General features: G+C 43.2%; 1 protein-coding gene across 3 annotated transcripts in view; it reads left to right on the top strand.

The window, feature by feature from the left end:
- Window positions 1–15,811, top strand: part of cmtm6 (CKLF-like MARVEL transmembrane domain containing 6) — a 122,517-nt gene extending 106,706 nt beyond the window's left edge. For all 3 annotated transcript variants that reach the window (XM_072508711.1, XM_072508712.1, XM_072508710.1), the window contains exons 4-5: window positions 7,337–7,435; window positions 12,395–15,811. In XM_072508711.1, coding sequence (XP_072364812.1) covers window positions 7,337–7,435; window positions 12,395–12,568 — 273 coding nt within the window. In that variant the 3' untranslated portion in view covers window positions 12,569–15,811. The remainder of the gene's footprint in view (window positions 1–7,336; window positions 7,436–12,394) is intronic.
- The last annotated feature ends 582 nt before the right edge of the window (window positions 15,812–16,393 follow it).

The raw sequence follows: 16,393 nt of genomic DNA, 5'->3' as shown, positions 1-16,393 counted from the left end.
GAGACAGTATCCTGAAACACACACTTGTTACAAGTATTAAGGTGTTACAATATTAAGATCGTAAATAGTTGTTCTGAAATCTGCCCCATTGGTCATAAAAAACTAATTAATATTTCCACTTGGTGACAGAGCTAAGATGTTTCCTGTTGCCAAGGGGAAGGGGATAGGGAATGCCATTTTAGGATCAAAGTAAAAGCCTTTTCTATAAACCCAAGAATATCAGTCAAACACAGTTGCAGCTTTAGTCTTGTGTTGTTTGCACCTCACTTGAGAGTCAAGGCAGCAAAAGAGATAAATGTTGGCTAGACCAACACCTTAGCCAGAAAAAATACAAATTTTGTTCACCGTGCAAAAGCCATGTCTACGCTCACACTCCGTTTGAAGACACTGTTTGTGAGGGGGGAAAAGAGGCTGAAAGATTTGCCTAACCTGGAATCCGAGGAATAAATCCACAGTAATCCTCATAGTGGAAGCTACAGTTGGAATTCTGGAGGCAATCTGCCTGGTTGCAACTTGGAAAAAATAGAAATAGAATCTGGCAGGAGCTGTAAGGGAGCTGTGGAACCATAGCAGAAATTTATTAGGAACCAGGGGTGTTTCTGTCTTTAAAAAGCACTCAGCAGGAATAAGTAAAGCCCATGCTTGAGCTGGAGAGTCCACAATCTTGAGGCATTAAAGGATCAATTAGCTGAATGTTAGTGGAAGAACTCCCAAGATATCTCGTACCTCAGAGAATAAATTCAACACTGAGGAGAAATCAAAGTTAATTACGGAATGCTATGACATATCTTTGTTTTGTCCCGGGGCAGTGAACAACCCCTCAAGATCCTGTAAAATTTAGGAAAATTCTTGGCTTGAAGTAAAAATAGAAGAATAAGTGATTACAATATGTTGTGTTAATTTAATGTTTATTTTATTTCATTATTGTACATTAAAGTTTTTTTTCTTTAAAGTGTGAAATCCTGTGGCATAATTCTTTCAGTTAATAACAGGATGTTCTAATTTCTCTTCGAACATTAACTGTCTCTACTGGGATGGTAACAATAACCGTCCTTGTAATTCCTGAACATCTGCTGACAGTCACCAGTTAATGACTGCTCGACTGAAAAGGGAAATTGAAAGTAAACTTAAATCCTTTTGCTCAAAATTTCAGCTGACATCAATTCAGGTGGTGAACAGTTTTTAATCAGTCCTAGCCAGAATTTTGAATAGAGCAGCATGAGCTAGTATTTTAATTCTTACAAAACTGCCCGTTTGTTAAACATTTTTCCTATAATCCATTTTCCCAAGTCATTCCCACACTTTTTTTAATGGAAAATTTAGGCTAGATATTCCATACTTGTGCACTCTGCATAGATCAACTTCAATGAAATTTGCACGATGATTGATGGTGACTACCCATTCGCAGACAAGTATTCAAGTATCTCCGGATTTGACTCAGATAGTTGCTGCTAGTTTGTGATGACCATCTGATCCTCTTTATTGTGACCCTGTGAAAGTGCCCATTCTATTTGTTACCCTCCCAGCCTACATTGTGAAACACTGGCTGCTATTTGATTTAGAGCTTAGCTGTAACGCAATTCCTGAGCAGAATAAAATTGTTGATAGAATTCTGCTTACAAAAGTACTCTTTAGAACCGCCATAACATTCTAGATCAGTCTTAATTTACAGTATCCAGTGTTATTTATGCTGGTTAATGGTCATGTATTGCTGCCTAGTTAAAACTGAATTTGAAAAGGTTACATCTGTATCAATGTTTTATCTCACCCAAGTGGCTCTGATGGTTGAAGAGTGAGGTGTGAAGTGGGTCAGTTGATCAGTGTTATACTTTTTCAGGAAGAGCTACAGAATTGGAATAAATAAATATGTAGCGCAGAAACACTAACTTCATGTAACAGTTCACTACATGGGCTCGCAGACTTCCCGAAACTGAGCCTGTAAATGCCAAAAACATCAGTAATGTGGCCATTTTGAGAAAATAAATCATGGCTGGACCTTTCAGTCCCTCCTATCCCTTTGTGGAGAGTCGTAATATTGGGCGCCATGCTGCTTTACTTGTGGCCGGGGGTTGCATCCCGAGGCTCATCCACCCATGGGCTAATTGAGGCCTTTAACTGGTCACTTAAGGGCCTCCTAGCACTGCCGCCAGTATTTCCCCCATGGCAGCGGGAGGTCAGCACCAAGTACCCAGCCTGTCAGGTTTACTGGGGTGGGCTGTTGGCTGGTTAAGAGGGAGGTGCCACTTGTAATAATCCCTGTGCCCATTGGAGAACCCCTGCCCTGTCTATACCCTACCTTGCCAGAGCCTGCCCATCTAGCCTTGGTGAGGTCCCAGACTTATTTTAAGGTCAGTGCTCCATTACACACCTCTTCTACAGGTTTGGTGGCGGTCTCGGCAGTTTGGCAGCTCTTGGACATGGCCATTAAATGGCTTTGTGGCAGCCACCAAAGTCGGGGCAGATTCACCCCTGATATTTACAGGTGAAATCCAACCCCATGTTTTGAAACACTACCCAGCTCTACCTCACCAGCACCTCTAAGATTCTTCACTGTCTCTTATTTGTCAGAAAGAGATTTTCTGCATCTAAATGACTTCCGCCTGTAACATTGTCTGGCTCCGACTATTCTGCTGCTGAAGCCCTCATCTGTAGCTTTGTTACTTCTCGACTTTCCAGGTTTTACCACCCATCCCTCCCCACATAATTTTAAAACCATCCAAATCTCTCCTGCTTGTATCCTAACTTGCAATAAGTATCCTTCACCAATTACCCTTGTATCTGCTGATCTACATTGGTTTCCAGTCTAGCAACTTCACGATTTTAAAATTCTCACCTAGTTTTCAAACCCTTTCCTCCTCTGTAACCTCCCCAACATTGCACCCCTCCGAGGTCTCTGCGCTCCTCCAATTTTGGTTTCTTGCCATCATCCCCAGTTAGCAGCTGTGGGCAAGGTATTCCTGGCCTTCCTACCAGCTGGATATTCCGGTCCCGCCAGAGGCAATCTCTGCTGGCGAGCATTGAAAGTGGCCATTCACTTTGGCGGGACCAGAAAAATGAGCTATTTGCTTTGGAATTACAGCTGGAGAATGATTTTGGCACTGGCAGGGCAGCTGCATTATACATGAACAGCTGAAACCTCTATGGCCGTATTTTGTGATGTGGGTTCTTTGTCTCATAAAGCTGTGTTGGAGTGAGCACCTGCTCAATTAGTACATGTATTATTTGCAACATCAGCAAAGAGGAACTTTTGAGATGTGCACAGTCTGATATCGGAAACTAAAATCTGTTTTGAAATAGTAATCTGAAAAAAAGACTTCCTGGGGCAGTTTGATCGGTATTTTGATTTCCCCCCCCCCCCCCACACCCACGGTGATTTTCCTTCCTCTTTCTGAGCACATGCAGGCCACTAATTACTCAGGCAGTAACTAATTTTATTGAAGTTATATTTCCTTCCTTTTTTGTTATTTCAAAACTTGATAGTGTTAATAAAGCAGGAATATCTGACTGTACCAACCATTCAGTCTATTCATTCATTCACACCAATTGCAACATGTGAAACCCACAAGTCTTTTTCATGCATCTGGGGTGTTGGTTTTGTGCTGATCTTCCGATTTGCATTTTGTACTGTCCAGTGCGTATTGATATTGCAGGAGTTCCCGGTGGTGGTGGCTACACTGAAGATTTGGGGACAGTGGAGACGGCATAGGGGAAAGACTGGAGCCTTGGGGGGGTCCCCGATAAGAAACAACCATAGGTTTGCCCCGGGGGGAATGGATGGGGGATATGGAATGTGGCAAAGAGCAGGAATAACGCAACTGAAAGATCTGTTTGTGGATGGGAAGTTCACGAGTCTGGGAGCGCTGACCGAGAAATATGGGTTGCCCCAAGGGAATGCATTCAGGTATATGCAACTGAGGGCTTTTGCGAGGCAACAGGTGAGGGAATTCCCGCAGCTCCCGACACAAGAGGTGCAGGACAGAGTGATCTCAACGACATGGGTGGGGGATGGTAAGGTGTCAGATGTATATAGGGAAATGAGGGACGAAGGGGAGACTATGGTAGATGAACTAAAACGGAAATGGAAAGAAGAGCTGGGGGAGGAGATCGAGGAGGGGCTGTGGGCAGATGCCCTAAGCAGGGTAAACCCGTCGTCCTCGTGTGCCAGGCTAAGCCTGATTCAGTTTAAGGTATTACACAGGGCGCATATGACTGGAGCACGGCTCAGTAAATTTTTTGGGGTGGAGGATAGGTGTGCGAGGTGCTCGAGAAGCCCAGCGAATCATACCCATATGTTTTGGTCATGCCCGGCACTACAGGGGTTTTGGATGGGGTGACAAAGGTGCTTTCAAAAGTAGTGGGGGTCCGGGTCGAACCAAGCTGGGGGTTGGCTATATTTGGGGTTGCACAAGAGCCGGGAGTGCAGGAGGCGAGAGAGGCCGATGTTTTGGCCTTTGTGTCCCTAGTAGCCCGGCGCAGGATATTGTTAATGTGGAAAGAAGCCAAGCCCCCGGGGGTGGAGACCTGGATAAATGACATGGCAGGGTTTATAAAGCTAGAGCGGATTAAGTTCGTTCTAAGGGGGTCGGCTCAAGGGTTCACCAGGCGGTGGCAACCGTTCGTCGAATACCTCGCAGAAAGATAGATGGAATGGGAAAAAGAAGGCTGCAGCAGCCCAGGATCCGGAGGGGGGGGGTGGGAGGGGGGGGGGGGGGGGGGGGGGGAGGAACCAGAAGGACTCTCAGGGTTGTTAATATATACTGTATAATATGTATAGGTCGTTGCGACAGATAATTATATATTGGACTGTTAAATTATATTTTTGGAGAGTGTTACTTGTGATAAGGCAGTTGCCAATTAGGGTTAGTTTTCATTTTTGTTATTTATTATTTATTCATTTTTTGTTTATAAAATAGGTCATTGTTATTTGTGTTGTTATAATATTGTGTAAAGGATGCACAATGTACTGTGTTGGTTGACCAAAAATTTTCAATAAAATATTTATTTTAAAAAAAAAGATATTGCAGGAGTTCAGCTCCCATGAAATGAAAAGCGCTTATTGTCACAAGTAGGCTTCAAATGAAGTTACTGTGAAAAGCCCCTAGTCGCCACATTCCAGCGCCTGTTCGGGGAGGCTGGTGCGGGAATCGAACCGTGCTGCTGGCCTGCCTTGGTCTGCTTTCAAAGCCAGCGATTTAACCCTGTGCTAAACAGCCCCTGTATAGTTCCCATTGATTGTCTATTGATTTTGAAAAGCAAAAGGTCGATCAGCCGAGTAATGAGTGGAAATAGCTGCTGTTGTGCTACAATGCTGTGGCATTCTGGACAAGCTTCAAAGCAGTTATGATAGCCAAGTTTGAAAGATTTTCCTTCCGTCACCAGCATGAGATTCCAAGTTGTTGCTGCTCCCTCCTATTTTCCCAGCCCCCTAGGTTAACGTATACATTGAACTGATTCAAACAGAGCCACTCTGTTCAAACAGATAAACACTCCCGTGTGCATTGAAAAGTAGTTTTTTTTTCCCCCTCATACTTTTTCAGGAGTTGGTTTACAGAAACCGGGGCTCATTTCATTAGAACAAAGTATATTAAAAAGACCATCTGACGGAAACATTCAAAATCAAAAGGTTTCCATTGATCAGTAAGTTAGTAACAAGTTGCCAAAAGTCTTTACCAGAAAAGTGCAGGAAGAGGTTGGGATTTTGTTTGTATGCAGAATTTTAGGATATGGAATGTTTTAACATAAATGTTGGTGGCAGCAGAATGCACACAGTTTTAAGAGGGGAATGGATAAATATGGACGGCTCTCTCCGACAGCTGACACAGGGTCTGATTGGCCTCCTGTATTGTAAGATTCAGTGATACTATACTGGCATTAATTGTTAGTTTAACTCCGTGCAGGAGTTGCACTTCTATTCTGAGTCAGACGTTTGTGGTTTCAAGATCCAAAATCTGGGGTGGCACGTCATGAAATACTGAGATAGTGCTGCGTTATTGGAGATATCATCCTTCTGATGAGGCAATAAACCAAACACTTGTGTGGGTACTAAAAATTATCCTGTGAGACTATGGGATGGAGCACAAGCGAGTTCACCAGTGTCTTGGCTAACATTCATCTCACCGTACACACCACCTAAGCTGGTTAAAACCTATTTCATGTGCTACTGCCACAAGGGTGTACATATCAAGTAACTACATTTTAAAAGAATATTTAATTCGCTGTGAGGAACTTTGTGATATTTCTATGATGTGAAAAGCACAATTCAATTTACTTCATGAAAAAAATAGATTGATAAACAATGTCAACTGCTTCAAGAAGATTTTAATTTTAATCCTTCATTCTATAGGCTTCGAATGGGGACAGGTGTCCCAGGCAGAGTGGAAACCTGAAAGAGACGCAACCTGATAAATAGATTAAGAAATGTTTCATACATCCCCGGCAGCCACCTAAAACAGTCAGTCATTAGGTCTTTTACATATTTAAAGGAGCTTTTTAACAATTGGTTGGAAAGTGTTGGAAATTAGTGAAGAATTTGGACTTGAAAAGTGAATATCATGTTCAGAAAGCCGCACTAAAGAAAACAATGGCTATTCAAAATGTAAATTCAATGAACAGTGAGGTAACCGTAGACTAGCTTAATCTTTACCATTGAGAAAGAAGGGACGAAAGGGTCCGTGGCATCTTAAAGGATAAGGTAAATCCGTATGTTCTTGAAAATACATCAGGAACGTAGGACCAGTCAATAAAAGTGAACATTCATGAAAAGCACATTTAGAACTGTTAGTAGGAAAAAAATATTTGGTGTTTAAATATTTGCAATAATTTTCTGGCAATGAAATAAAATTAAAAAGGAAGCATAACTTAAAGAATAGAATTTACAGTGCAAAAGGAGGCCATTCGGCCTATCGAGTCTACACCAGCCCTTGAAAGAGCACCCAAACCCATACCTCCATCCTAACCCAGTAACCCCACCTAACCTTTTGAACACTATGGGCAATTTAGCTTGGCCAATCCACCTAACCTGCTCACCTTTGGACTGTGGGAAGAATCCGGAGCACCCGGAAAAAACCCATGCAGACTCCGCACAGTGACCCAAGCCGGGAATCGAACCCGGGTCCCTGGTGCTATGAAGCAATAGTGCTAACCACTGTGCTACCGTGCCACCCCGTATGTTATGAGATGATCTGAAGGGAGACAGAAGTACCTGATGCACAAGCTATAAATGTCAAACGGCCTTTTCTTAATCATGGCCTTTTTAAAATGTGTTTAATGCAGCACCTCTGATAAAACGTTGATTGGGGAATTGAAATTGAAATTCACTGCTTATTTTTTTCTACAGGACTTTACGTACACTGCTGTGATTTTGTTCTTTTTCATGCTCGCCTCCATTGTATTTGCAACACACAATGATGGGTCTGGTGTAGAGAAAATGGCTGTGGTAAGTTGTCCTTTAAATTTACCATTACTTTCAATTGTCTAATCCCGTACTCTCAAAAGGATATTGGCCAGGATTTTTCCAACCTGGCCCACCACCAGGACCTGCTGAAAGTCGGTGGGCTTTTGGCTGGCCTGTCTCACCCCCCCCAGTGGCTGGTCTCACACAAGAAGGTTGCCTAACAGGAGGAGGAAAAGAACAATTTCAGCCCGTGACCGCCTCAAAGGTGGTCCTTGGGTAAATCTCGAGAGCAGTCTCGTTTTGAGCCAGTCATTTGCATTATCTCTAAACAAAAACAAATTAAATTAAAAGCAACCGTAACGCAGGGAGCATTAATAAACCTGCAGCATGTAAAAACCCATTTTCTGTCATGAGGCCAATTGTGAGGAATATATTTTTGCTTTAGTATTTGGACAAAGGCTGCAGCCATGCACCCAGATGCCAAAAATGAATTCAACACACAGCATATGCTTGAATGCTCATCAGAGATTAAATGAGCCAATATATTTAAGGCCAACGCCGAGATTACACTAATGCTGTTGTAGACCTAAACACATTACATGTGACTGACGTGACAACTTCATATTCTTTTCTTAAATTGTCTTTATTCATTTACGAGATGTGGGCATCACTGACTAGGCCAGCATTTCTTGCCTATTCCTAATTGCCCTTAAAATGAGTGGCTCTGTAGTTCATTTAAGAGGTCTTTTGAGGGTTAACCATGTTGCTGTGGGTCTGGAGTCATGTGTAGGCCAGACTAGGTAAGGATGGCAGATTTCCTTCCCCAAATGACATTAGTGAACCGGATGGATATTTATGGCAATCGGCAACGGTTTAATTGTCATCATTAGACTTTTAATTCCAGTTTTCTGTCGAATTATTGAATTGCATTTCACAACCCTTTATCTGTTTCAGTAACAATCCCTATCAAGATCTTCCTTGGCCTGCAAAATATTATTTTCCCTAAGTTTCACAGAGAGCATATATGCTGGGTTGGAAAGGCAGCAAAAGAGAACAAAGTCTCCAGACTTAATAACATGGGGATGAATTTTATGAGGTGCTGTAGTCCCCACCCCTTCACAGCTAAAATGTCAGGGGCTGATCCGGGTGGCTGCCCCACAACGCTGCCACACTGGGAGCAATATTAATTGCTTCCTCCCTATCGCAGGAGACAGTCTCGCCTGAGAGAGCTGATGGCCAATCGGATGGTTTAATGCTATCCCCTACCTTGCTGTTTGGAGGCCTATAAGACAACTCCCACCAATGTTTTCCACCCCTTGTTGCTTCTTAATTCCACACAGGCTGATTTACGGTTGCGATTCAACCAAGCAATTTGTAAGTGTCACTTTGGGCAGGTTTGGCGGGGTGTTCCCACCGGAGTTTTTGGTGAGATCCATACCGGTATGCACCCACGCATAGTCATTTGTTTGGGCCTTGGGGGGGTTTCTCCCTGGTTCAGCCCACACTGAGAAATGTTTTCTGAACTGGGGGGTTGAACTCGCCAGCGGGACCAGCTCCTCAGAGATCAGGCCGCCATTTTGAAAGGGTGCCCTGATCTCTAAGTGAGCTTGAAGATCCCCACATCCCCCACCTATGGGCAATGCTACCCCCCACATATATGGCCGTTACTCCACCACCCCAAGGGATGACACCCCGCTGTGGGGTCTCTGAAGGCCTCTCTTTTCAGGCTCCACCACCTCCCCTTTCTGCCCCCACCTTTCACTCCCACCAACCTTATGAGATCCCTTCAGATCCCCCTCTTTCAAGGGCATGACACCCCACAGGCCCTGGTCCTTTGCAGTGCCAACCGGGTACCCTGGCACTGCATTCCTGCCACACAGGAATTGCTCCTGACACAGGCAGTGCTAACTGGGCACCCTGGCAGTGACAAGTTGGCACTGTCAGAGTTCCCAGTTGGCCATGCCAGGGGGAGTGCCAGGGTACCACCTTGCCCTGTCCCCGACCACCCGAGGGCTCTAATGGCCTGTGAGATCCCTGAGGTGCCATCATGCCTGGTCCACATTCGTAGAAACTAGTCCTAAATGGCACCTGGTTGAGGCCTCGCAAGCGCAGCCGTTGACTCAGGTGAAATTTAAATATCATTATCTGGATCACATCCTCATCCATATCACGGCAAATGTTGTGAGTCGAGTGACTCGCGATTGTCCCAATGCCTGGCGCAGTGCCCGATTTGGGGCTCTTGCAGGATTCACCCAGGTGCAACGAGGTGGCAGAATCGCACCCCACATCTACTTTTTGTCAGCCAATCTTATCTCTCACTATTGCACTGATTTCATCCTGAGCTAACATTACCGCCCTACTTCCCTTTCCTTTTTGTCTGTCCTTCCTAAACATTGAATAGCCTTGGATATTCAGTTCCCATGGCCACCCATGTCTCCATAATCACAATCATATCATACCCATGTATACAAATTTGTGCTGTTAATTTATCTACCTTGTTGTGAATGCTCCATGCATCATGACTTTTTAATATTTTTACACATTTTTTTGTGCTATTACTTTATTTGCTGCTAGTCCTTATTTTCTCAGCCTTCCACTTTTGCTTTCCATCTTTGTGCCTCCCCGCTCAGGTTCCCATTCCCCCTGCCACTCTAGTTTAGACCATCCTTAACAGCACTAAATACCCCGGTGAGGACATGCGTCGCAGTCCTGCTGGGGTTCACCCCGTCCAGCTTGTACACATCCAGTCTTCCCCAGAATTACTCCCAATGCCTCAGCAATCCAAATACCTATGTCAGCTTTCTAGCCCCGCATTCAACTGGCCTTTTCTCCTATTCCTGCTCTCGCGGCACTGTGAGTAATCCTGAAATTACTATCATTTGAAGTTCTGCTTTTAAATTTATTTCCTAGCTCCCTTTATTCTGCTTTCAGGACCGCATCCCTCTTCTTACTTGTATCGTTGGTACTTTTTACCCTCCTCTTTCAGAATGTCCCGCAGCCACTCACTGACATCCTTGAATCAGATCCTTTCATAATTTTATAGACCTCTTTTGGGAACAGGGATGAACAATAAATGATGCTATTGGGTCTTCTAATAATGAGACATCCAGATCCACTATCCTTGATTGATGACTTCACGTGCATAGACCGTGACCAGGGTTTGGTTGCTCTCCACATCTGTCAAGGTTCAGCAGCCTCAAATAGCTTCATATCCAGGCCATCGACTCAAGAGGCATATAAGATTGAGGGGTATGGACAGGGTGGATAGGAAGTAGCTATTCCCTTTAGTTGCGGGGTCAATAATGAGGGGCATGATTTTAATGTGAGGGGCAGGAGGTTTAGAGGGGATTTAAGGAAAACATTTTTCACCCAGAGGGTGGTGGGAGTCTGGAATGCACCGTCTGGGAGGGTAGTAGAGGCGAGAAACCTCACAACCTTTAAAAAGTACATGGATGAGCATTTGAAATGTTCTAACATTCATGGCTATGGGCCAAGTTCTGGAAAATGGGATTTGTGTAGTGTTAGTGTCGTTTTGTTGGCAGCATCGAAGGATCGAAGGGCCTCTTCTGTACTGTATAACTATGAGGTCCACATCCATTTTGATCACAGGAGTTTCAGGGACCTTCAGCTGCCAACCACCTCATAGATTCCTATCATAGTAGTTGTACTGAAAAACAATATTTGCTGAATAGGTAGATGAGCTTGAAATGCATGGGTTGTTACGGAATAAAAGCACTGTAGTAATTGAGCATTACATTTTGATTCTTCACATTTTATAAAACAATGTATGTTGCAACATTGGTTGGAACAAGTGCAAAATGTTTTATTTTTGAAGTTTGGCAAGGAAAATATCTGCAGTGGTGAGGCATTATTTAATAGCAGATAAATGGGGTGTTCGCTTGCTCAGGTGGATCTAAACACAGAAACCTGAGTTGGCCTTTCAGCCCATCGAGCATGCTCTGCCATTTAATACGATCATGGCTGATCGAACACTTCAATGCCTTTTACACCCACTATCCCCAAAACCTTTTACATTATTGTTCATCAAAAATCATATCAATTTCAGCTTAAACATACTCAATAACTGAGAAATCCAAATATTCATAACCCTCTGTGAAAGGAAATCTCTCCTCATCTCAGTCCTAAATGACTTTCCCCTTAATTTGGAATTGTGCCCCCTGGTTCTAGACTCCACAATGAAGGGAAACATCTTACCTGTACCATCCTAAGGTGAAACAACCCTCCCATCCCAAATTGCCCAGCCATGCACCCCCCACACAATCATGGCCTCTCAAACTTTGGTCCCACTCCTCATCGATCCCCAATAGACCGACAAAAGTTTCGATCCATTGTAGCTCCCAGACTCAACAGCAGAACAGAGGACCAGCAGTGGGACTCTTAATACACAGAGATTTGCCAGCCACGAATTGGACTTCCTGTCCCTGAGGTGCAGAAATTCTACCTCTAGCCAATGGTTGCCGCCTTCCCTTTTGCAGGTTCCCCACCACTCTTGTGTCTGGGGTGGGGAGATACAGGGACCATGGCACCCCTTAAAATCTAGCATGGGTACCATGTAACCCTTCCCTCTCCCCAAACCCCTGGGATACCCAGAAGCTTTGGAGCACTGTAAAGGGAGGGGAGGGAAGTCAGTATCATGGATCTCCACAATTTCTTCTTGCACTTTTTGCTTGAGGTTGATCAGGTGCAAATCACAGGAATGCAAGCCCTACGGGAGTCTTGGACAGTTTTCTCGGAATCTATAGGGCGGCACAGTGGCGCATTGGTTAGCACTGCTCCCTCATGACTCTGAGACCTGGGTTCGATCCTGGTCCCTGGTCACTGACCGTGTGGAGATTGCACGTTCTCCCCGTGCCTGCGTGCGTCTCACCCCACAACCCAAAGATGTGCAGGGTAGGTGGATTGGCCACGTTTGGTGCATGTCTAACAAGAACAGGTCCAGAGTCTTATTTCCATTTTGTTTATTGTCACTGTTTTCTTTAGGCATTTGGATTCCTGGCTTCTATTGCCTTCGCATTGGACGTGTTTCTACATTTGTGGCAACAGGGATTACCCTGGAAGGAAAAGAAGGATAAACCAGCTGAGTCCAACAAAGGCACGGGGAATGTGAAAGGGGAGACCGAGCCACTGAATGAGCCAGGAAATCCGCCAGTCTGAGCTCCACAACAAGTTGCTCTGTTTATTTCAACACAACTTTTTTCTGTACATATTCAATCTTGTCCAGATTTGATCAGACAGTGATAGCAAAAAAAAATCCAAGCTGTCTTACACTTATTGTTCTGACTGAAATGAATTTATCATTAGGTTTGGGAATCTCTCTGAATACAAATTGCTTTCTGTCATTTACATGTGCAGCATAGTTCAATCTACTGTAAATCCAGTGAAAATTAATGAACTGAATTATGTTGCAACTTATAACCTTTTGATGTCTCTTGGATATTAACTTCTCATTTTATCTCCGCTTTTAAAAATTATTAGGAAGCTCAAGCAACCTGTATCTCAAAGCATTTCATAATTGTGCCTTCCAATGCTTGGATCAAACTTTTATTATATAAAAAAAAAATCTAAATTATTTTTGGTGTTGGTGTTCATTTTAATTTTATGCAAAATGACAGCACAAGTACATCCGTTTTCCCAATTTATTTAACTTACTTACAAGGGAAGCATTTAAACATCTATGGCCTTATTTAACCAGTTCTAATTGGACTGAGGTGGTATGCCTGACCATGAGAAGAGACCGGAAAGCTTCCTGATAATTTGTAAGATTCTTAGTGCTTTGTTGGGATTTGATTTGAACTGAAATCTATGCATTTAAAGTGTGTGGATATTCTGACCATTGGGCAAATCCGTCGCTTGGTGTTCGAGTTGGCTTTAATCCCAGTGTAAACTCGGGTCAGCTCAATGGCGCTTCCAAGTTTTAATAGTTATTTTAACCTTTAAACGTATTTTATCTCCTGCGGCATTACTGCTCTAGCAAGGAACATTCCAGAATTCAAGGTTATTCTAAAAAGCAGACATTTTTTTTGCAATGAACTAACTAGAACGGGTAAAGTATTAATCTAATGCTGACCCTGTATCTGAATTAGGTTTTCTGAGCATGATTTTATTAAGCGTACCAGTTCAGCCTTAACTTTTCTGTGGCCTTAAAATTCAATTATTTATTGGCTCTAACTACTACTACTGTCACTGTCTGCTGTGTATTCAAATTCCATATCGGAAAAAGCATAGAAGTACCTGAAAGAGATAATTCATTGCTGGTTGAATCCAGTAACTTGGCCAATATTCCAAAGTTGGTTTTAGAACTGCTTTTGTGATGTGCATTCAAGAATATGTGTTATCTTAGTTGTATATTGAATATATATTTTACTATGATGTTCTCTATAGACTGATAAATACTAGTGGAATTCTAATTGGACAACCAGCACACCAACCTTGGATGTGTTTGTCAGCAGTGGTTCTTGACTCATTAATATTCTGCTTTTTAAAGACTAAAATGTTTGCCGTTTGCTATTGAAGGTTTGCATTGGTTGAAAATGCAGCCTTAGGAGAGCACAGAGGGAATTTTGTACCAGCTCGTGGATAGCATTATTAATGCAATTGCAATAAATTAAAAATATTATTTGTAATGCTTATGCTGTGTAGTCCAGGTATCTTAAGTGGAATGAGTCAATGTTTTTAGCATATCCTTCACCAGAGCGTAGGTTAGAAAAGGTTCCAACAGAAGCAGAAGTGGGATAAACAGTGATTTTAGTGATGTCCGTTAACCTGCAGATAGACTTTCACAATTATTGGATTATGTACAGAATGAGTTGTTTCGAATCTGTCTGGCTATCGCAAGAACTAAATGCGAACCAAGTGCATTGTTATTCATCTAACTTCAAACAGCTCCTCGCGTTGAAGGCCAGTGTAGTAGTAGTTTTGAACGAGGGAAGTCCACATTACATATTGGTGATTTGGTAGATTTCTCTGATCATGTTTTATAATTATTAGAGGAATCTCGTGTTGGCTAAAAAGATGATATGTCTGTGTAGTAACATGCTTCAGATGTTCCAAATGAAATAAAGCAACTGAAGGGATATCCCCGTCTATTCAGAAACCTGGTATATCTGATATTTTATGAGATAAATTTTGCACCTTTCAGTAACTTTAACCAAATTAAGTCTGACTGATACACGAGTCCTGTCTGGAATCCACAGCTGCGACATTAAAGCTCTATTTGTGTGTAATTATCACAGATTTTTGGTGTATTATGACTGGCTGTAGAGGAATTAATTTGCTGTCAAAAATTCTTTATATTGGTTTAATTTATAGGGGGTGAAGTTGGTCAACAGCAGCAATGTGAAATAGACCCATGGCGAATCACCAACCAATTTTTAGCTGCCAGCCAATCTGATTGGCCAGCAGCTCTGTAGTCCCAGCTGCACCGGGTTTGAGTGGTGGTCACTGCTGGGACTGCAGGCAGTCCCCGAACAAGTGCAGGTAATGGATGGGACCTGACTTCACAGTGAGTCTGGGATATTGGCAGGGCCTGGCTCACAGACCCCAGGGTGGAAGAGAGGGTGCAGGTTTGAGAGGCCAGCGAGTGGGGGAGGGGGGTGTTGCCTCTTGGTACAAGTGAGGCCCTCCACAGCCTTTTCCCGACACCAGCCCCCACAATTAAAGCTGCCGGCTACCCACCAGGTGTGGGCCTCCTGCCTGCCATGAGTAACATACTGGAGGATGCAGAATGAGGCACCTCAGTGGTATAAATTGATGACTCCAAGCTCGGGTTGGCTGTCTGATGCCTCCCCCACCCACCATAAAATGAGAGACAGGTTGGGTATGGGTGGGAAGGCAGTGTGCTTTTTAGAGCTTCCCCCACCAACCCCGACTTCAAAATACACTGGCAAGGGCCTGTAACATCCAGCCCCAAGTCTCGCACTCACTTGTACTTGGTTTGAGTGTAAACTATCTTGGCAATATTTTCCAAATCAGTGGAAAATAAAAACCTGTGAAAAATTGGCAGCCAATCCACCAATAATCTGTTTTGCAAAGCTGGCCAATTTCACCTCTAATATTTGAAATTCTTTTATCCTATTAATGTTGCAGTTACCCACCTGTGTCAGGTGGGGCATAAACAAAAGCTGTGCAAATATCACCTCGAATCTGCTTGCCATTGAGTAAGGATCCTATAACCTAAGGGGACAAGTAAAAATCTGCATTTTAGTTAAATGTTCATTAGATTTTAATGTTGCAAATTTGAGATTTCAGAGTGCTGCTTAATATTTGTGCTGTCAAATGTTATTGTAGGCGCCTTCATGTATTTGCTTCATATGTAGTTGCATACCTTGAAACCACCGTAATTTGAAAAAACACTATGTATTGCATGTTCAACTAAAGCAACTTTATATACTTTTAAAATTTTCAACCATCTGGCAAACGTCTGTTTCTGCAGGAAAAAAAGTCAATTTACAAATGCTGAAAGGTTGTTTCTGTGACTGATTTCCCGTGATCTCTTCAATCAAATCATATTATGTGTGAGAATCCCTGATCATTTCAAGAAAAATAAAGCAGTTGTTAATCATGCCAGTCAAGCTCAGGAAGGAAATAATACTTTTGGCATTGTAAAGAGTGACAAGCAGCTTATGTAGCCTCTAAGTTACACACTGGGGACACAACATTATTTTTCTTTCCATAATGAGAGATGGCAGATTCCAAACTCTGGAGCCAACAACACCTCTGTACCGCTTCAGCTTGTCTTCAAAAGAGCAGTCACACTGGAAGGAATTTTAACCGTCTGTGGGATTGTGTGCCCGAGAAGCCCAATTTTAACTTGAGTCTCATGTGCCGGTTAGTTGTCAGCGGCCCACCCAAAATAGGAGAAAGCAGCAGTAGGCCCAAGAGTTATCCAGCACTCTTGGATTGCCTGTCAGGTCCTCAGAATGGAACATGGACATGTAGGGTCCTGCAGCTGATTTGCAGCCTGAGAAATCTTCACATTTT

Source organism: Scyliorhinus torazame, chromosome 6 (genome assembly GCF_047496885.1).
Source record: "Scyliorhinus torazame isolate Kashiwa2021f chromosome 6, sScyTor2.1, whole genome shotgun sequence".
In the NCBI taxonomy this organism is placed as follows: Eukaryota; Metazoa; Chordata; class Chondrichthyes; order Carcharhiniformes; family Scyliorhinidae; genus Scyliorhinus; species Scyliorhinus torazame.
Note: the sequence above shows the minus strand (reverse complement) of the source record. Positions and strands in the feature narration are given on the sequence as shown.